Source organism: Schistocerca serialis, chromosome 7 (assembly GCF_023864345.2).
Source record: "Schistocerca serialis cubense isolate TAMUIC-IGC-003099 chromosome 7, iqSchSeri2.2, whole genome shotgun sequence".
Taxonomy (NCBI): Eukaryota; Metazoa; Arthropoda; class Insecta; order Orthoptera; family Acrididae; genus Schistocerca; species Schistocerca serialis.
In genome coordinates, this window is record NC_064644.1 from 601932412 (window position 1) to 601955250 (window position 22839).

The 22839-nt window shown below is 44.3% G+C and overlaps 1 protein-coding gene across 1 annotated transcript in view; it reads right to left on the bottom strand.

The window, feature by feature from the left end:
• Window positions 1-268: 268 nt before the first annotated feature.
• The window catches only part of LOC126413286 (myrosinase 1-like), a 72977-nt gene continuing 50406 nt past the window's right edge, over window positions 269-22839 (bottom strand). Inside the window, exons 9-11 of the mRNA XM_050083187.1 lie at window positions 13015-13149; window positions 12811-12917; window positions 269-395 (exon numbers count right to left, since the gene is read on the bottom strand). Of these exons, the coding sequence (XP_049939144.1) occupies window positions 269-395; window positions 12811-12917; window positions 13015-13149 (369 nt within the window). The remainder of the gene's footprint in view (window positions 396-12810; window positions 12918-13014; window positions 13150-22839) is intronic.

The window sequence follows — 22839 nt, forward strand, 5'->3', positions numbered from 1 at the left end:
TAAATTTATTTATTGACACTGATTTTATAATAAATTACTTCAGCCATTCAGTAGTTTCTGAAGTTACATATGGCTTAAAACCTACTTCACTCATAGATATATCTATGAACTTTTTCTACCGCAAGTACTGATCTGGTAGCTCTCTGCTTCCGTAGACTTCTGGTATTGACGCTGGTTTTGAAATTAGTTACCTCAGACATTCAGAAGTTCCTGAAATAACATACAACATATAACTTATATCTCTCACAGACTCAGCTATGAGCTCTTCCTACCAGAAGTATTGCTCTGGCAGCTCTCTGCTCCCGTAGACTTCCGCTATGAAGCCGGCCGATTCCTTGGGCGTTCTCGTTAGGTTTGGGCTGCTGAAATCCACCTGGTACAGACCAAACTTTGCCCTGTGTAAAAATTTTATTACATTACGTGAGATGCGTTGTTGATACTTGACACACACACACAGACACATACACACACACACACACACACACATACACACACACACACACACACACACACACACACACACACACACACAGATCATCAACCATACAGTTAGTACATAAAACTATGAACATCTACTAGATGCATCCCTTGTAAAATAATTCTAGTTGGGTAAGGTGTCAGGCAAATCCAACACCTTCCATGAAAACCCTGACATGATAAGCAAATCCAGTAGTATGTCACATAGCTCCGAATAAATCGTGACATTAAATTAACCAAAGTAATACGAGTAACGAGTGAGCAAATGGAATACCACAAACTAACACAAGAGTGCCTAAATGCATGTTATACCTTCTCACCGTGAGACAGACGCAGTTCGAAGGGGAGAAACGAGAACAGAAGCCGAGAGCAGGACCGTGTTAAGTTAGAAGGCCCTACGATAAGGGACGGACACCCACGTCGCCAGCTAACCGCTAGGACCACCCCCAGCCCATGTTAAAACCTAGAGCCCTCCAGAAGAACAGTATAGATCTTACGATAACACAAAAAGGGCTACTTCAACCTCAAGTTTTAGCGTGAGACTTTTTCGCGTCTCTGTTACGTCAGGACCACCCCCCAGCCTATTTTAAAAGATAGAGCCCTCCAGAAGAACAGTATAGATCTTACGATAACACTAAAAGGACCACACCAGCTGCAAATTTTAGCGTGAGACTTTTTCGCGTCTCTGTTACGTTGCAAACTTTAAAAACATTGCCCCACCACGAAAAGTATAACGTTTCTCATTGGATAGACAGAATATTTGTAGGCGGAGCTTAAGGTTAACATTGAGACCCTGATTGGTCAGATGAAAACACAGCCAGATAGTTTTTTTAAACTAACTTCGGTAAATTGTAGTAAGGAGAAGTTAGGTGAGAGTTGCTTCCGAGACGGCGAGTTGAGCGGAGCTGTGCTGTCCGCCGCCCCCTGACGAACACCGACAAGGTAATGAACGCACGCGATGCCGCATAACAGCGCATAAAGCTTCACTCAGAACTGCAGAAGTCTCACCTGTTACACCCCTTTACGTAATACTAGTGTCGATCGTCAATTAAAGCTCATGGTGTTCACATTTGCCACTTGAGGTAAAAATCTGAAACGCGATGATTTTTCTGTTACATAGTTATTGAGAAGCCACATTAGCCACTGTAATTTACGACAAGTTAGATAAGTAATTAAAGATAATTGAGGGTCACTGTAGACCATTTTGATAGTTTTGTCTTTTGTGAAACTTAATTTAAACCTAGATTATAGATATGATATGGCATAGGTCATCCTTCGATCCATTGTAGAACTTGGAAACCCATTCAGGGAATATCCGTTCACATTTTTGTTGAACGCGGTTGGTTTTTACCATCCTGTATTAAAACATATCCTTTTATCAATAGTGCAATTTATAAACAATGTTTTGTGAGTAGAATAAAATTTCCAATGGTAAACTTAACTGCTTTTTCGACGTTATTTTACCAGATAACTAAAAATAGGAAAGTCTTGAACCCCTTGCACTAAATTTAGTTAGTATTAAGATTCTTTTACAAGGAATACAGTGGAGCTGACGCTGAAATCATTAAGTATTTGGTTATATCATCGCTAGTCTCACTGGACTCTTCTGAACTCTACATGTCATGTGTGGTCTGGCGTCTCCTTACCAGCAACAGGTCGCAGGTTCAAACTGGTCAATTCCCTAAAAAAACACGCTCAGAGCGTCGTTGCGCGGACGTGGTAGGGAGTCACGATATAGAACAAACAGACACCACGCAGAATGTTAGAGTTGATAGGCTGACAGCACTTTTTTCATGTACAATATGTTAACATTTCATTTCCTTCTGTTTACGAAACGAGGGCGAGACAATATTTAAATCATCTGTGTCTATGTTTATGTCAATCTTTAACGTTTTTTAATCAACGTAATTTCTACAGGATCAATAGGTACAGAATTGATGGATATATGTTTTTGTAAAAGGCTACTTCATTTTTACATTCTGTTAAGCATGAATGTGAGGTTACGGCGGAGTCCTCAACATAAATACATACACCTGTCGATATCAGAATCATCAACAATGCATTCGTTTGAGGCTACAGCTCAGCCTTCCACATGGGTGGCGGTACCCCTGTGGATGGCAGAATGATCAACATTGGTACACCTACCTTTGTCAGATCGCACTCCATGTACTCACATGCATTTAGTGAAAAAAGTATTGTGCAATGAATAATTAACGACACGGGATGGCGTTAGCAATCGTGAGACCTGCGTGCTGTAACACAGACAAGATAAAGAACACAGTGTTCATCTAACTACGAGATGAAGCAGTGGTCTTTATTTATCTCAGTTTATTACAATATTCCTTGTTGACATACACAAATAACAAATTAGTACTGGATTAGTTCGACCACAAGCAATGCAGAGAATGAGGAAACTATCAACTGTTAACATAGCGGCAACAGCAGCAGCAGCAGCACAAGTGGCCCGTCGGGACCATCCGACTAGAGTCCTGCATGACCGAGTAAGCGAGCACAAAATACGAGATGGGGCGAGCACACCCTAACTGGATAGGCTGCCCGCACTAGTTCTGGTGACCGAGCATAGAAGCCGTGACCGAATACGTAGCACGCAACTTCAAACACATTACACGTGTCATTATCCGTCTGAGACTGCAGCCAGTACGGGCTTCTCATTTGTGGTCTATCTCTCTCTCTCTCTCTCTCTGCAATCATGCAGTGCGAGGAAACCAGTGCAGTAAGACGTAAGATTGAAATCAATGTTTACACGTTGAAGAGACGGAAAGGTCTAAAAAGCCAAGTACGGAGCATATTTTTGGTGGTTGTAGACGAAACAGTGCGTCTACTGGGTACGTATCGTGCATAAACTGCTCCACATTATTGTGTTTCCAATCGCGAACCACTCTTTTAAAGAAACACAGTTGCAAGAAACCTCACAAACATACAGCTCCTTCAGGAATACCGGCAGTAATAAAAAATAGTATTACAGCAAAGTGTGTTGCAATGTGTGCTAAAGATATGAGACCTTTTAATGCTGTTTGCGGTGAAGGTTTCAGAGAACTAGGGCAAGAATTAATACATCTAGGTGCGCATTATGGAAAAGTTAACGTGGCAGATGCCATGCCACATCCCTCTACTATAAGCAGACATGTCAAAGAACAAGCTGATGCAATACGAAACAGTATAATGCCTTCTGTTATTGCGGAAGTTAGTAATAAAACATGTGCTGCGACAGTTGATATGTGGACTGATTCGCATAATCAGGTGCACTATTTGAGGCTTACATTTCATTACATTAACACAGATTGGTCTCTTGTGATCAATGTTTTATTTACAACAAAATTCCTGGACGTTAGGAAGACGGGAGTAAATATTATAAAAGAAAGTGCTCTATGAAGAACGTACCCGTTCTTGGAAACGTTACTTTTGTATTAAAAGAGAGAGAGAGAGAGAGAGGCGTTGGATTTGTACAGTACAGAACAGCGAGCCGTAGCGAGGCGAGGTGAGACGTCAGCGGAGACCGGTCATGCTCGGTTATCCGCGTCTCCTGAATCCGGACATCAGACATGGGGCGAGTACGTGGCCGAGCCGAGTCGTGTGGAGCCGGACACGAGAGGCTCGGTGCCCCCGTCAACTGGCGAGCCGTGACCGGTCAAACATGGAGCGTTTTGCAGCACTCTACATCCGACCCCCGTGTCATCCTCAGCTGAGGATGTGGATAGAACGGGCTCTCCCGGTCGTTATGATGGTTTTCTTTGACCGGAGCCGCTACTATTCGGTCGAGTAGCTCCTCAGTTGGCATCACGAGGCTGAGTGAACCCCGAAAAACGGCAACAGTGCATGGCGGCCCAGATGGTCATCCATAAAAGTGCCGGCCACGCCCGACAGCGCTTAACTTCGGTGATCTGGCGGGAAACGATGTATCCACTGTGGCGAAGCCGTTGCCTAACTGTTAACATGGATCATTATAAATCTAAGACGTGAATACCTTGTCATAGATTGGGTAATTCAGATGAATGGGACGAAGCTAGAATCTGCACATTACTTTTCAACATTTATATCCGTGATGATTGCAAAGTGGTTGCCTGTATTGTCCAAAATAATGAAATCATTACACACACAACTAACATTTCAGACTGAATCGTAATAAGGTTGCGGACAATCACGAAAGTGTTGGGTTCTGGAATGTGCCTTGCCGTAAGAGCAAGCCGATAAATGCGTGTGAGTTGTAGCACCCTCCTCGCCAAAGCTGCAAGCTATCACCAGACTCAGTGAGGTTCAAGTGATCTGCTGCAGACTGTAACACATCAGCTGAAATTCCTAAGCCTAGTGTTGTCCTTAGAGTACCAAAGTGAAGTTTTCCCTCTGTCGTGTGCTCTCTCCTGAGGACTGTGCATAAGTTTGTCCTCTACTATTCTCTGTGGCCTGTCTCTTTTTTATGCAAGTCTACAGAATTTCAGAGGACCAGTGGCAAAAGCTTTGCAAAGTGTTGGCCAGTCAGCAAGTCTCGCCTCCATGCTATAGATTTATAATGTTTACCAGTCGCTACACAACCTGGCTTTGAACTCTCAAATAATTGTGCGTTTCTCTCCCACTCTCCAGTCTGTTCGATACTCTTGTCAATGCCGTTTTCTCCACTTATACACTTCTCGAAAACTTTCGACTTGGTTTGTCCCGCAACGCAATTTGTTTAGATTAACCAATGAGTAGACCTCTTCCAATTTTATAAGACAAGGGTCGTCCACCTCACCTAAGGTGGTAAAGAGAGGTGGCCAAAGGAGATCAGAATTTACATTCACAAAGCAGGCCAGCCGTATCTGACGGTATGGAGAGATGTTTTCTGACTGCCCTCCACATAGCGTTCCTGGAAAGTGGGGCCTTTGAAATCTGTGTGCCCCGGACGCTCTGGTTCGTAAAACTCGTGGCTTTCTTCTCAGGTGTTCGTCACGCCACGTTATGTATTTCCATGACAGCGACGTTGGACCCACGTCGCACAGAGCGCAAAGTACTGTGTGACACCGGCAGGAAGACGTGTGGTCGTCGCCAGCCCCGGGCAGTAGCGGGGCCCGGCGTGCCGTACCTGCTTCCTCACAGCCGCTGTGGTCTACACAGGCCACTGAAGAGGCAGCCCCCAGCCCCTAGGCGGTCGTTCCAATACTGGGTCACTCGCCTGGACACCCAGCGTGGATAATCATGCACTGAACTGAACTTCAGAAAAATTTATGCAAAACCACCACAAAAAAAGAAAGAATTAACGTAGAATTAGCTGGCTTCATTTGGCAATCAGACGTTACTCATTACAGCTGTTAATTGTTTTAATGAAAATTCGGGAATTAAACTCAGATACAAGGGCTATCCAGAAAGTAACAGACGTTTTGAAATAAAAAAAGTTAACAATGTTGAAGAACCAAATTTTAATACATACATTTTAAAGGTACACTCTTCAGCTATTTTTCTACATAATCGCCTTCCAAATTGAGGCGCTTAGCGTATCTTGGCACAAATTTTTCAATACCGTCACTGTGGAAATCTGCCCCCTGCGATTGCTGCCACCCATTTATACGAGCATGCAGTTCGGCGTCAGTGCCGAAGTGTTGTGTAGCGAGCAACACCTCCATTGGTTGGAAGCAGTCGTAGTCGCTCAGAGGCAAATCCGGGCTGTATGCTGGATCTTCAAACGCCTCCCACCCAAAATCCTGACGGAGCACTCGGGTACGATTGGTCGTTTCTGGATGCGCGTTGTGGTGAACAAAACTAAACTTTTACGCTAAGCCGCACGTGGTAGCCGCGCGGTCTCAGGCACCTTGTCACGGTTCTCGCTGCTTCTCCGTAGGAGTTTCGAATCATCTCTCGGGCATGGGTGTGTGTGTTGTCCTTATCCTCTCTGTGGCCTCGGCAATCCACCTAAATTAAAAATTCAAGTAACCACGCTTCTCTACCAGAGTTTCGTGCACTGAACTCCACAACATTTGGGAAAAATGTTGCGAAAGTTCTATAACCGTGAAACGACGATTTTTCGCGAATTTTGTGTTGATTTTCGTCACCAGTTTGTCAGCCACAGGGTTAGGCCTACCACTTCATCGTGGACACTTGTATGGCCGTTTTTAAACTCAATATACCATTGCCTCCCTCGGCTTTCAGTCGTTATTCCTTTTCCGTACCCATCACAAACGTCACGATAAATTTCCATTGGTCTGCAGTTGTTGCCGACGAAAACCTTATCACAGAACACACGTCACAATTGGTGGGATTTTCTATTACAGCACACATTTTAGCATGTCACAGAAAGCAAAATAAAAGACACACGCCAAACGTTACCATCACTGGATACGTACTGAGAGTAGGAACGTTATGGAACCAAGATGGTGGCTGTAGCTCCACCCACCGTCACGACAGAACAAAACATCTGTTACCTCCTGGATAGCCCTCGTAGTACTGATTGTCAGTCAAATTATGACTGTCATATGAGACGCACCAGTGCGGCAATAGAGTGCCACGTGTCATTTGCTGTCAATCTTTGAACCAGTTTAGCCGGCCGCGGTGGTCTAGCGGTTCTAGGCGCTCAATCCGGAGCCGCGCGACTGCTACGGTCGCAGGTTCGAATCCTGCCTCGGGCATGGATGTGTGTGATGTCCTTAGGTTAGTTAGGTTTAAGTAGTTCTAAGTTCTAGGGGACTGATGACCACAGATGTTAAGTCCCATAGTGTTCAGAGCCATTTGAACCATTTGAACCAGTTTAATGTTTTGTTTAGTTCTAAGTGAACATTAATAAATTTATTTTTGATACTTGTTTCTGACAGCTGCGCACTGTCAGAAATTAAAGTTGATGCTTTTCGAGGAGATAATGTCTTAAGAGAACACCGATGACCCATGCTAACCCCGCCTGAAGAACGGTAGAAATTACTCCAGTGTCCGTCAATTATTCTCCATTCTGCGTCTATGAAGAGATTAACGGTCGAATAGCAGACCTGTGCATCTATCCAGATTGGGAGTATTTGCTGCACCAAGTCTCTGTGTGGTACGTGATGCTGTTTGAAATTTGACACCACTGATAAGTTTTAGGGTATGGTGGGTGTAGGTTTCGGCTAGCATAATCAGTGATTCTGAAATTTATACCAGTTACACTTTGTGTCAGGTTGCCCATTATGCTTCGACTAAACTAAACTAGTTCGTAGAATTCTTACAGCAATGCAGACGAGCAATACAAAACGGAAGCCCGAGTGTGGAGCGTAATGGTTACACACTGAACTGGGTGACGGAATCCCCACTTGGCATTCCAGGTTTAGCTATATCTACGGTTTGCCTAAATCGCTGCAGGCAAATGCAAGAATGTTCAGATAAATGCAGCTGGGTGACGTCTTCGGCAACCACTAACGTTTCGATAGGTGCACCTACTGTAGTTTCTGAGGGACAATGCAACGACAGAGCACTGTGCTAGGAAATTGCAGGTGACATGCTGCACAACTCTCTCTCTCTCACACACACACACACACACACACACACACACGCGCGCTATAAAAAGTTTCGTGACGATGCAACAAAAATGATCAATGTCACAAGTTATCGACAGTGAATATTAGTGACTAATAGAAGACGTAGCATTAATACATTAATTCCGTCCCTCTGTAGAGAGAGAGAGAGAGAGAGTAGGAATCTGCGGAGAATTTAAGTAAAAACCTCCATCAATATAAGGTCACGTGCTGATTTAACCTCAACTGCTCATTTAATAACATTATCTCAATTAGTGGAAGTGCATGCAAGAATCTGCTTGTTGTTATATTGCATATGGTGATCAATGCCCAGGAAATGTTCTGCAATAGCAGATGTGCTATGCTCTTGTAAGAGTGTGTCACGCTTATTATCAATACATCGATCGTCCGTGGTGCTGATGGTCTGACCAATATATGATACGCAACAACTGAAAGGAATACGGTAGACACCCGCCTAACGCCAACGCAAATCATTCTTCACGTACCCTAAAAGAGCCGTTCTCTTAGATAGTGGTCGAAAAATACATTTCATATCACACACTCCGAGAGAACTAAAATATACTACTGGCCATTAAAATAGCTACACCACGAAGATGACGTGCTACAGACGCGAAATTTAACTGACAGGAAGAAGATGCTGTGATATGCAAATGATTAGCTTTTCAGAGCATTCACACAGGGTTGGCGCCGGTGGCGATACCTACAACGTGCTGACATGAGGAAAGTTTCCAACCGATTTCTCATACGCAAACAATGCGTACCATCACGTTTCCGACTTTGATGAAGGTCGGATTGTAGCCTATCACGATTGCGGTTAATCGTATCGCGACATTGCTGCTCGCGTTGATCGAGATCCAATGACTGTTAGCAGAATATGGAATCGGTGGGTTCAGGAGGGTAATACGGAACGCCGTGCTGGATCCCAATGGCCTCGTATCACTAGCAGCCGAGATGACAGGTATCTTATCCGCATGGCTGTAATGGATCGTGCAGCCACGTCTCGATCCCTTAGTCAACAGATGGGGACGTTTGCAAGACAACAACCATCTGCACGAACAGTTCGACGACGTTTGCAGCAGCATGGACTATCAGCTCGGAGACCATGGCTGCGGTTACCCTTGACGCTGCATCACAGACAGGAGCGCCTGCGATGGTGTAGTCAACGACGAACCTGGGTGCACGAATGGCAAAACGTCATTTTTTCGGATGAATCCAGGTTCTGTTTACAGCATCACGATGGTCGAATCCGTATTTGTCGACATCGCGGTGAACGCACATTGGAAGCGAGCATTCGGAATCGCCATACTGGCATATCACCCGGCGTAATTGTATAGGGTGCCAATGGTTACACGTCTCGGTCACCTCTTGTTCGCATTGACGGTACTTTGAACAGTGGACGTTACACTTGAGATGTGTTACGGCCCGTGGCCCTACCCTTCATTCGATCCCTTCGAAACCGTACATTTGAGCAGGATAATGCACGACCGCATGTTGCAGGTCCTGTACGGGCCTTTCTGGATACATAAAATGTTCGACTGCTGCCCTGTCCAGGACATTCCTCAGATCTCTCACCAATTGAAAACGTCTGGTCAATGGTGGCCGAGCAACTGCCTCGTCACAATACGCCAGTCACTAGTCTTGATGAACTGTGGTATCGTGTTGAAGCTGCATGGGCAGCTGTACCTGTACGCGCCATCCAAGCTCTGTTTGACTGAATACCCAGGCGAATCAAGGCCGTTATTACGGCCAGAGGTGGTTGTTCTGGGTACTGATTTCTCAGGATGTATGCACCCAAACTGCGTCAAAATGTAATCACATGTCATTTCTAGTATGATATATTTGTCCACTGAATACCCGTTTATCATCTGCATTTCTTCTTGGTGTAGCAATTTTAATGACCAGTAGTGTACGACGCACTTCAAAGCAGTTTTCCGAATGGGATGGAAATCGGTACAGCCAAACAAATGATTGCAATTTCAGAAAAACTAGATGATTCACGCAAGCGAAAGAGCTTCAAAAACTGAACAAGTTAATAATGCTTTGGTTCATCGCTGGCCCTTAAGCAACCACTGATTCGGCTTGTCATTGACCGATAGAGTTGTTCTACGTCCTCCTGAAGGATATCGTACCAAATTCTGTCCAACTCGCACGTAGATCGTCGAAATCCCGAGCTGGTTGTAGGTCCTTGCCCACAAAGCTCCAAACTTTCTCAACTGTGAGAGAGATCCAGAGACCATGCTGGCCAAGACTGCGTTTCCCAAGTACGAAGACAAGCAACAGAGACTCTCGCCTTATGCGGACAGGCGTTTTTTTGCTGAGATGTAGGCCCAAGATGGCTTGCCATCAAGGGCTACAATAAAGAGCGTAGAATATCATCGAAGTACCGCTGTGCTGCTAGGGTGGCGCAGAAGACAACGAAAGGGGTCCTGCTACGAAAAGAACACACCGCACCATCACTCCTGCTTGTAGGGGTGTATGGTGGGCGACAGTCAGGTCGGTGTCCCACCGCTGTCTCAGGCGTCTCCAGACACGTCTTCGTTGGTTATCGGGGGTCATTTCGTAGCAGGACTCATCTCTAACGGCAATTCCAGTCCAGGCAGTGAGATTCGAGACCGAAGACATGGCTGGAGCCGCAGACATTGGTGGGATACCGACCTCACTGCCGACCACCACACGCCCCTACAAGTGGGAGTGACGGTGCGGGGTGTTCTTTTCGTAGCAGGGCCCCTTTCGTTGTCAGCCACGGCACCCTTGCAGCACAGCGCTACGTCGAAGACATTCTACGACCCGATTTGTAGCCCTTCATCGCAAGCCATCTTTGGCTGACACTGCAGCAAGATAATGCATGCCCGCAAACGGCAAGAATATCTACTGCTCGTCTTCGTGCTCGCCAAACCCTAGCTTGGTCAGGAAGGTCGTCGGATCTGTTGTGGACTAGCGGCATCCACTTTGATGAAAATCTCGCTGTCGCTGAAGAAATTGATACAGATCTTTTGGCAGGACGAATGCTTGGGTTTTCTGGAAAGCACATATACAATGAAAGTAACACAGAGTGTCAAATAGCAAAATATATTACTCAGCTTTGGTAACGTTCGTTACAGCTATTGTAGAATGTGGGTTTAGCGTATCTGTCCTGCGTTGACTACAGTTCCATGAACACAAATTAAATCATGTTCTCTGGACTAAAGTCTGAAGAAAACTTATCGTCTGTCTCGAGGTACTGTACTATTCTAAGAACAGTTCCAAACTAACGGCACTCAGTTAAATCTGTAGGCAAGCGGTCTCTGTCCATACATGTCAATTCTAATCACTTTTCTGTTTCTACTGAAGACTAACCACTATATATCGGCCACTGTTTCTATCTCATTCGACGAATTGAAGGCTTGAAGACACGACGAAAGTTCTGCAGGAATTCCCTAGCAAGCCTCGGACTGACTTCCGACTTGCAGCTGACAACTTCGGCTCTCGCACGACTACTTAATCCCGCCCCTCTCTTCCTGGTGGCGCTGCCGCTCCACTGTGCGTGACTCGCGCGGCAGTTTGATTGATTTGCGCGCAGTACGAGTACGTCCACGGTACTTCTGGTAGCAACTGTTACAAATTCTTCTTGTGTGCTGCTTCAGTACACGACAGGATTTCTCGCCGTTTCAGAACGTTTGGAGCATTATGGGCAGGACCCCGCAACCAGTTCGAGATTTTGACGATCTAACGCTCCAGTTGGACACAATCTGGCACAATATCCCTCAGCAGGATATCCAGCAATTCTGTCAGTCTATGCCAAGCCGAATAACTCCTTGCATAGGGGCCAGAGGTGGACCAAAGCGTTATAAACTCGCACCGTTCGTGAAGCTCTCCCTCTTGAATAAACCACCCAATTTTTCTGAAACTGCGGTCATTTGTTTTGTGTGCATGTACATAATATCCATCGGGATCAGTCCCATTCGGATGACATCTTTTTTTTTCCTTTTTTTCCTAGGTTGGAACTGCTAGCTGCGTAAGATAAAATGGCTGTGGTCTTTGGTACCGCCTCGTTATTGTCATCACTGTCCCGATTGATGGTTAGTCGATAGTGCAATGCACGTCTTTCACTACAACTGACAGACAGTGACTTCGAGGTGGGAAAACTCAGATGACAAACGTTCAGGATGTGAGATGACATGGGTCCTACGAGGCAAGGTACGAAATACCCCTCACGCTGACACGGATGTTGAAAGCTATCATCCGGAAGATACAAATCAGAGTGAGTTGGCTTCCTATACAGGGCACGTCCAGAGGTGACATCAACCTTCCTAAACATCAAGGAAGGCTACTTTTCTTGACAGTAATAAATAAACACTTGACTCCATTACGTTTGAAGAATCTATTAGAAAAATACAGAAATCCTAATGTTTTTAGGACCAAACAATGCTGTCCCTTAAATAAAGCATTCTCAAATGTGATCTTATTTCCTCGATTTATTAATTTTGTCATTTTAGAGTTAGGCACAATATGTCCATGATGGGAGGAGGACAGAAATGTGATCACTCGTGCCACTTCTCTCGTTACTTCCCACTGGGCATTTAATGTGTAGATAGTTGTATTTCTCAAAGAGAAGGACAGCTTTTTCCTAAAATTCAGATGGTCCCACCAACACACTAAAAATACCAACTGCTATCAGGGGCTGTATACTGAAGTTGTAAACAGAATGATATGCCTTACTATTTGTTCCCAAATTAGTGAAAGAAGTACTTCATTACAATTGTATAACTTTCCATAACAGAAAATGTTTTGGAATTTCAGACCACCGGTCAATCCAAACTTATGAGAGGACAGTGTCTGATGAACAAAGATTTCCAGGATTACTCACCTGGTTCCCAAACTCCATTCCACGTTGTCCATAAGAGTCCACGTCGTGTACCCAATCACTGGAACTCCATCAACGTTCACTGCTTCCAGAAGAGCTCCCAGGAAACCCTACAGGTAAAAAAAATACAATCCTTGTAACTGAAATGAGCTCACAGACTTCAAAACCGATGTCGGACTGCAACACAGGGGCGTGAGTGTTACGTACGATATAGTAGTCGATCCTGTCAGTGTCGTTCCGTCCTCCTGAATTCCTCAGACCATTCTCTGTTACAATAATCGGATATCCAGGATATTCGTTAGCAATCCAGTTCAGCAAACTTCGGAATCCCCAGGGAACTGCCTGAAAGAAAAAGAAGACATTTCTTGTATTTATCATTTTTCCACTAATATTTTCTTTTTAAGACAGATAGGAATGTTATGAACGTTCACTCTTTCATCCGCTTAATTCACAGGCTCTGTCCCCGGCGCTCGCTCTATTCGTAACGTTCTCTCTCCCGCTCTTTCTTTCTCTCTATGCCTAGATCTCTCTGTCTGTCTGTCTATCTGTCTGTCTGTCTCTCTCTCTCTCTCTCTCTCTCTCACACACACACACACACATATACACACAAAAGCCTCCCCATCAATCCAAGGCAAGCATAAAATCATCATCCACCACCGTTCCTTTCTATCGTACACCCACTGTGGCTTTTAGTATGTCAGATCTCAGAAGACTAAACGCCTTGGCGTGCAATAAAAACCAGAGCTGAATGCAGGCAATTTTTAGAGCTCCTTCGCTCAATCGGTAGAAACGGAATCCTTGTACATGAAATGTCTTCGCTGTTGCGGATACGAGCAACCATCAGTTACACGAGGGAATGACGACAGTGAAAATTTGTACCCGACTGGAGCACAAAACCGGATTTCCCACCTTACGCGTGCGGTCGCCTGAAGCGGTTTGGCTATCCGTGCACGACTCACGGCCAGACCCAAACTTCGCATACGTCGTCATTCCTGAGTCACAACCTGCACTCTAACACGCATTATGTGGTTCTCGAGCAGGACGGCATTTCAATTGAAAGTCGCTGCCTGGTGTGAGCGGATAAATATGATATTACAGTGCCTGTATTGTTAAGAACGATCCAATATTTCTTCGGACACGCATGCGTGTATGCATGTTCGGAGAACAAGCAGCGTGATGGTATGGGGTGCCACTGGTTACATGTTTCGGTCACCTCTTGTTCACATTGAGGGCAATTTGAACAGTGGACGTTACATTTCAGATGTGTTACGACCCGTAGCTCTACCCTTCACTCGATCCCTGCGAAACCCTACATTTCAGCAGGGTAATGCACGACCACATGTGCAAGGCCTGCTGCCCTGGCCAGCACATTCTCCAGATCTCTCACCAATTGAAAACGTTTGGTCAATGGTGACCGAGCAACTGCCTGGTCACATTACGCCCGTCACTACCGTTGATGAACTGTGGTATGGTGTTGAATCTGCATCGGCAGCTGTCCCTGTACACGCCATCCAAGCTCTGTTTGATTCAACGCCCAGGCGTATCAAGGCCGTTATTACGGCCAGAGGTGGTTGTTCTGGGTACTGTTTTCGCAGGATCAATGCACCCAAATTGCGTGAACATGTAATCACATGCCAGTTCTAGTTTAATATATTTGTCTAATGAATACCCGTTTATCATCTGCATTTCTTCTTGGTGTAGCAATTTTAATGGCCAGTAGTGTATCCTCAGTTGCGAGTAAGAACAACTATCGTCTGTGCTTGGATACATCCACGCATGCACGTTCAAAGGAATAATGCATCGTTCTTCTTAACAACACACGCACTGCAATATCATATTTATCCACTCGTACCAGGCAGCAACTTCTAGTTAAAATGTCCTCCCTGCACGGGAATTACATACTGTGCGTCCGAATGCAGGCTACGACACAGTATCGACGGCATATGGAAGTCTAGGCCGGGTCAACAGTCTCTCACGGCTATCCAAAGCGGCTAAGGCGGCTACTCGCGTAAAGCGGCAAACCAAGGTTCGAGTCCCGGTCTGGCACAAATTTTCACTTTCGTCATACCCTCATGCAGCTCATGGATGCTCGTATTCGCAACTGCAAAAACATTTCATACCGGCTGTAGTCGCTGCAGTGTCTATTACTTCAACACAGGCACTGGAATGTGGAATCCTTAGGTGAACTTTGCTGTCCATCTAGTAAGACCGTTTTTCTCAGGAACCGGGTGGACGTATGAAGTTGAAATTCATGACAAATGCTAACGTCTACGGGCCCATGACGATTAAAATACTTAATCATCCAAATCAATGTAGACTAAAGATGCGGACATTTATGTCACAAACACTACTGGCCAGTAAAATTGCTACACCAAGAAGAAATGCAGATGATAAACGGATATTCATTGGACAAATTTATTATACTAGAACTGACAGAGCTTGGGTGGCGTGTACAGGTACAGCTGCCCATGCAGCTTCAACATGATACCTCAGTTAATCAAGAGTAGTGACTGGCCTATTATGACGAGCCACCATTGACCAGACGTTTTCAGTTGGTGAGAGATCTGGAGAATGTGCTGGCCAGGGCAGCAGTCGAACATTTTCTGTATCCAGAAAGGCCCCTACAGGACCTGCTACATGTGGTCGCGCATTATCCTGCTGAAAATTTAGGGTCTCGCAGGGATCGAATGAAGGGTAGAACCACGGGCCGTAACACATCTGTAATGTAACGTCCACTGTTCAAACTGCCGTCAATTTGAACAAGAGGTGACCGAGACGTGTAACCAATGGCACCCCATACCATCACGCCGGGTGATATGCCAGTATGGCGATGACGAATAAAGACACGCTTCCAACGTGCGTTCCCAGCGATGTCGCCAAACACGGATGCGACCATCATGATGCTGTAAGCAGAACCTGGATTCATCCGAAAAAATGACGTTTTGCCATTCGTGCACATAGGTTCGTCGTTGACTACACCATCGCAGGCGCTCCTGTCTGTGGTGCAGCGTCAGGGGTAACCGCAGCCATGGTCTCCGAGCTGATAGTCAATGCTGCTACAAACGTCATCGAACTGTTCGTGCAGATGGTTGTTGTCTCGCAAACGTCCTCGTCTGTTGACTCAGGGATCGAGACGTGGCTGCACGACCCGTTATAGCCATACAGATAAGATGCCTGTCATCTCGACTGCTAGGGATAAGAGGCCGCTGGGATCCAGCACAGCGTTCCGTATTACCCTCCTGAACCCACCGATTCCATATTCTGCTAACAGTCATTGGACCTCGATCAACGCGAGCAGCAATCTCGCGATGCGATAAACCGCAATCGCGATAGGCTACAACTGGAACTTTATCAAAGTCGGAAACGTGATGGTACACATTTCTCCTCCTTACACGAGGCATCACAACAACGTTTCACGAGGCAACGCCGGTCAACTGCTGTTTGTGTATGAGAAATCGGTTGGAAACTTTCCTCACGTCAGCACGTTGTAGGTGTCGCCACCGGCGCCAAACTTGTGTGAATGCTCTGAAAAGCTAATAATTTGCGTATCACAGCATGTTCTTCCTGTCTGTTAAATTTCGCGTCTGTTGCCCGTCATCTTCGTGGTGTAGCAATTTTAATGGCCAGTAGTGTATAAATACACTACTGGCCATTAAAATTGCTACACCACGAAGATGAAGTGCAACAGACGCGAAATACAACAGGCCATACAAATACCTTCAGAAACGACTTCCTGACACTTCAATCTATACTCGATGTTAACAAATTTCTCTTCCTCAGAAACGCTTTCCTTGCCATTGCCAGTCTACATTTTATATCTCCTCTACTTCGACCGTCATCAGTTATTTTGCCTCCCAAATAACAAAACTCCTACTACTTTAAGTGTCTCATTTCCTAATCTAACTCCCTCAGCATCACCCGACTTAATTCGACTACATTCCATTATCCTCGTTTTGCTTTTGTTGATGTTCATCTTATATCCTCCTTTCAAGAGACTGTCCATTCCGTTCAACTGTTCTTCCGTCCTTTGCTGTCTCTGACAGAATTACAATGTCATCGGCGAACCTCAAAGTTTTTATTTCTTCTCCATGAATTTTAATACCTACTCCGAATTTTTCTTTTGTTTCCTTTACTGCTTGCTCAATATTCAGATTGAATAACATCGGGGAGAGGCTACAACCCTGTCTCACTCGCTTCCCAACCACTTCTTCCCTTTCACGTCCCTCGACTCTTATAACTGCCATCTGGTTTCTGTACAAATTGTAAATAGCCTTTCGGTCCCTGTATTTTACGCCTGCCACCTTTAGAATTTGAAAGAGAGTATTCCAGTCAACATTGTCAAAAGCTTTCTTTAAGTCTACAAATGCTAGAAACGTAGGTTTGTCTTTCCTTAATCTTTCTTCTAAGATACGTCGTAAGGTCAGTATTGCCTGACGTGTTCCAACATTTCTACGGAATCCAAACTGATCTTCCCCGAGGTCGGCTTCTCCCAGTTTTTCCATTCGTCTGTAAAGAATTATTAAATTCTTCTTGAAGTCTGAGGTTATTCGCCTGTCTCATACATCTTGCTCACCAGATGGTAGAATTTTGTCAGGACTGGCTCTCCCAAGGCCATCAGTAGTTCTAATGGAATGTTGTCTACTCCCGGGGCCTTGTTTCGACTCAGGTCTTTCAGTGCTCTGTCAAACTCTTCACGCAGTATCGTATCTCCCATTTCATCTTCATCTACATCCTCTTCCATTTCCATAATATTGTCCTAAAGTACATCGCTCTTGTATAGACCCTCTATATACTCCTTCCACCTTTCTGCTTTCCCTTCTTTGCTTAGAACTGGGATTCCATCTGAGCTCTTGATATTCATACAAGTGGCTCTCTTTTCTCCAAATGTCTCTATAATTCTCCTGTAGGCAGTATCTATCTTACCCCTAGTGAGATTACATCCTTACATTTGTCCTCTAGCCCTCCCTGTTTAGCCATTTTGCACTTCCTGTCGATCTCATTTTTGAGACGTTTGTATTCCTTTTTGCCTGCTTCATTTACTGCATTTTTATATTTTCTCCTTTCATCAATTAAATTTAATACTTCTTCTGTTACCCAAGGATTTCTTCTAGCCCTCGTCTTTTTACCTACTTGATCCTCTGCTGCCTTCACTACTACATCCCTCAGAGCTACCCATTCTCCTACTACTGTATTTCTTTCCCCCATTCGTGTCAATTGTTCCCTTATGCTCTCCCTGAAACTCTGTACAACCACCGGTTTAGTCAGTTTATCCAGGTCCCATCTCCTTAAATTCCCACCTTTTTGCAGTTTCTTCAGTTTTAATCTACAGTTCATAACCAATAGATTGTGGTCAGAGTCCACATCTGCCCCTCGAAATGTCTTACAATTTAAAACCTGGTTCTTAAATCTCTGTCTTACCATTATATAACCTGAAACCTTCTAGTATCTCCAGGGTTCTTCCACGCATACGACCTTCTTTTATGATTCTTGAACCAAGTGTTAGCTATGATTAAGTTATGCTCTGTGCAAAATTCTACCAGGCGGCTTCCTCTTGCATTTCTTAGCCACAGTCCATATTCACCTGGCCGAGCGGTTCTAGGCGCTACAGTCTCGAACCGCGCGACCGCTACAGTCGCAGGTTCGAATCCTGCCTCGGGGATGGATGTGTGGGATGTCCTTAGGTTAGTCAGGTTTAAGTAGTTCTAAGTTCTAGGGGACTGATTACCTACTACGTTTCCTTCTCTTCCTTTTCCTACTGTCGAGTTCCAGTCACCCAAGACTATTAAATTTTCGTCTCCCTTCACTACCTGAATAATTTCTTTTATCTCCTCATACATTTCATCAATTTCTTCATCACCTGCAGAGGTAGTTGGCATATAAACTTGTACTACTGTAGTAGGCATGGACTTCGTGTCCATCTTGGCCACAATAATGCGTTCACTATGCTGTTTGTAGTAGCTTACCCGCACTCCTATTTTTTTATTCATTATTAAACCTACTCCTGCATTACCCCTGTATTTATAACCCTGTATTCACCTGACCAAAAGTCTTGTTCCTCCTTCCACCGAGCTTCACTAATTACCACCATATCTAACTTTAACCTATCCATTTCCCTTTTTAAATTTTCTAACGTACCTACCCGATTAAGGGATCTGACATTCCACGCTCCGATCCGTAGAACGCCAGTTTTCTTTCTCCTGATTAACGACGTCCTCTTGAGTAGTCCCCGCCCGGAGATCGGATTGGGGGACTATTTTACCTCCGGAATATTTTACCCAAGAGGACGCCATCATCATTTAACCGTACAGTAAAGCTGCATGCCCTCGGGAAAAATTACGGCTGTAGTTGCCCCTTGCTTTCAGCCGTTCGCAGTACCAGCACAGCAAGGTCGTTTTGGTTAGTGTTACAAGGACAGATCAGTTAATCATCCAGACTGTTGCCCCTGCAACTACTGAAAAGGCTGCTGCCCCTCTTCAGGAACCACACGTTTGTCTGGCCTCTCAACGCCCTCTCTCAGATGTGAACCAAATTCTTTTGTGTACGCTGCTCCCGCCACACGGGGGCGCGAGGGCCTCCGTCTGACTGCAACATCAAGAACATTAGTTACGTATTGATGCAATTATGTTCAAGTGCCAAACGAAATAATTAAAGCACAACATTCAAAACCTTCAGACCATTCCAAACAACTTTGAGGTGTACTGCATACTTGTTTAGTTTCCTCTATTCCATTCTAAATATAAGTTAAAAATGCTGTCGTTTGTTTTAATGCTCGTATTTGTTTTACTATTAGCTACATTTCATTCCCCAAAACCACAAATTTCACTTTTGCTCGTTCTGTTTCTCATTCTCGTAGCCAACAATCACTATAATAGCTGATAGGGAAGGAGAGTTACTAAACAAGGCGCTTGAAGAGGAATACTAAACATTTTAGGAGATGGAACATGTGTAAAATTTTTATTGTGTACAGGGGTACAGCTGTTAGAATGTAACCTAAAGAAATGGTCACAGGGGGCAAATGATTAAGTCCAAACTTGTTTTCCATAAATTCCACTTCCGACTTCAATGCAATTTCAAATTCTTTGATGTTCTTTTTGAGGGCAGTACTGTTCATAACCCGAATTATCAGTTCGTCTCTTTTATATACTTTTTTCGTTCTGGGCTTCACCTTTCAACCATTTTCACAGAGCCGGCCGCGGTGGCCGTGCGGTTCTGGCGCTGCAGTCCGGAACCGCGGGACTGCTACGGTCGCAGGTTCGAATCCTGCCTCGGGCATGGGTGTGTGTGATGTCCTTAGGTTAGTTAGGTTTAAGTAGTTCTAAGTTCTAGGGGGCTTATGACCTAAGATGTTGAGTCCCATAGTGCTCAGAGCCATTTGAACCATTTGAACCATCTTCACAGATAAATATCTAAAGTATTGATTTCCAGGGACCTTAATGCCGCTTTTGTCGATCCATGTTCCTGGGAGTGTTTGGTTTGGATGTGGTGTCACATGACGAGTAGAGAACCCCCGAGATACCCATCCTTGAAGCCGAAGTATTCTTTTCCTGTAATGCTGGAAGCTAGTTTTCAAGGATTTCTAGATGATGGGACCACGTAAGACAGTGGAGTAAGACGAAAGGCCCAATCGGCTTATAGTCTATCATACCAAACAACGTATTTACAGCAAAGCGTTCTTGAAAATGTGCCTCACGTGTGCTTTTCCATCACATCGACAATGCGTTACGAGCCTTATTGGTATAATCATAACTGAAGGAGACTTCGTCAGTGAACAGTATTGATGAGATTACTCAGCGATTTGCAATTAGCTAACAAAAAAATTCCAATAGTCTGCTTCCATCTTCTTCTCGAAGGTGATGAATCCGCTGAAAATCGTAAGGTCATATGTAATGCCGACCTTATTCTTTTACATGGAACATCGATATTGTGGCGTGCATGTGCAACATCCTTGCTGCTCAGGCATCGATTGTGTCTGCTGTGTGTCTGTCTGTGCTGCATTGCTGGGATACGGAAGGGCACTTGTCCGCAACAGCTGTGGCGGACAAGCATATAGACGTATGCTTAAGCGAAGTGACTTGCCGGCTGCGGGGTGAACAATTGGTGGGCCGGGTTTAACTAGGATGTGTGAGTGCTCTATTGGGCCAAGCATAGCTGGTCTATTCACATCACACCAATTGGATTTTAACTGTCTGCTACTCGACCGCTGGAAGAAGCAAGCATGCTCGGGGAACTGTTGCATGCCCTTCTTGTGGACTATATGGTGGATACTTTTCTAACGGGCAGTAATTTCGTTCTTAGCTTATCCTGGTTCCTTTCGGGTCTTGCTGGTATTTGTGATCGTACCTCCGATTTTCTGTTGTTAGTGAAAATGCTCGTTAATTTGATTTTTGTTGCCAACTCTCCATGTTATTGGTTAATGTGGATTGGTTGCTTGTGTACACTAACGCGCGCTTTCTGTCAAATTTTTCCGTAAAGTTAACTGTAAAGTACTTACCTGGCGCATTACCTATTCAGTGTTTACCGGCCTTGTTTCATTCATTGGTGTTTAGTATTTTATTAGAACAGTGTTTATGCTTTCAGTGCTTGCCAGACTTGTTCTATTCATTAGCGTTTTGTATTATATTAGAACAGTGTTTCATTTGGCTTATGTGTTTGTGTTTCAGAACAGACCTTATTTACGAAATTCAGGGGCAAACCCGGAAAGGGGCATCACTGTATGTTTCGTATGGTCTTTTGTCAATACCTAAATCACTTTTTTATTTAAATTCCTCATGTATCCGTAGAAAAGGTACTTATTTTGGTAAGACAGCTAGCCAGCTGATTCTAGTAAATCCGCCTTACTTGTTATTAGCTGTTTTCCGAACTAGACGCCTGTGTGATAATAGCTTGTGATTTGTTTGTTCAATGCAACTGATTTCTTCTAAATCCCACTTAAGTAAATCGACTCAATACCATCCACAGGTGGCCTTTAGTATAAGTTCTACGGACACTTTTGATCAGCCATTGCACTGGAAAATTAATTTTGTTTGTAGGCGTTATAACCTGCCTTTATGTGAAGGCGTGATCAGACGTAAGCTTAAAATATATCAATTTAGCTACTACTGTTCTTTTGTATTTTAATCAAATTTCGTGTAAATCCTAAAGCATCTTCACCAGTTGCAAGGCTTGTTTGTATGTCCGCCGGCCATTAATTGAGTTATCCTGTGTTTTGCTGAAATGCTGTTGAAGTTCCTCGTAGAGAAATTCTGTTCTCCTAAGGTCGGTCAGCGTATCAGTAAACTGGCATTATGTCCCCTAATGACATCTGTATATACAGTTTAAGTAATTTAAACTAGTTTGGCTTCACCGTGGGAGGAATTCATCATTGGGCCTTAAGTCGTTGGTGCAGTTCTAAGTGACGTTGTTAGTTTCATCTAAGGTGTTCATGACCTGTAATTGTTTGTTTATGCTCTCACTGATAATTGTATGTTGAATCAACGACGTGGGCCGATCTTTATTAATTTACTTATATTATCAACTTGCACCTATGCATTTCAAGGATTGTATTTACTGATGTGGTGATTCTTATCCACCAGCCATCAATGCTGCCAGTATTAAATTGTGCATTTTCTCTTTGTAAAAAGTTTAATTGTTACTGATAATAAATAAACTGCTGTTCAAGTATTCTTTGTTTTGTGGTCTCAGTACTTTGCCACTTCCCAACCAGCGCCCTACCGCTTCAGGTACATGTAGAAATTCTGCGTGTTCTTGTTGAGGGACTAAGTTCTACAAACTGAATAATAAACTGCATCCATGTTCTGTTCGTTTGCACGTTCACATGAAATATGACTTCTTGACACTGCGCCAATTTTACACCGTCTGGTAAAAACAGGAGTAAACACTCCCGAATCTGGTATTCTGCGGTTAGGAAATCGTCTGCCGTATTCTCTACAAGTAGACACAGCGTTTCCATCACAAAACCTATACACAAATAACATATTCGGATACTGCATTAGACGTTCTTGAACGAATTAGTTTATATTACCGTCTTCTAAA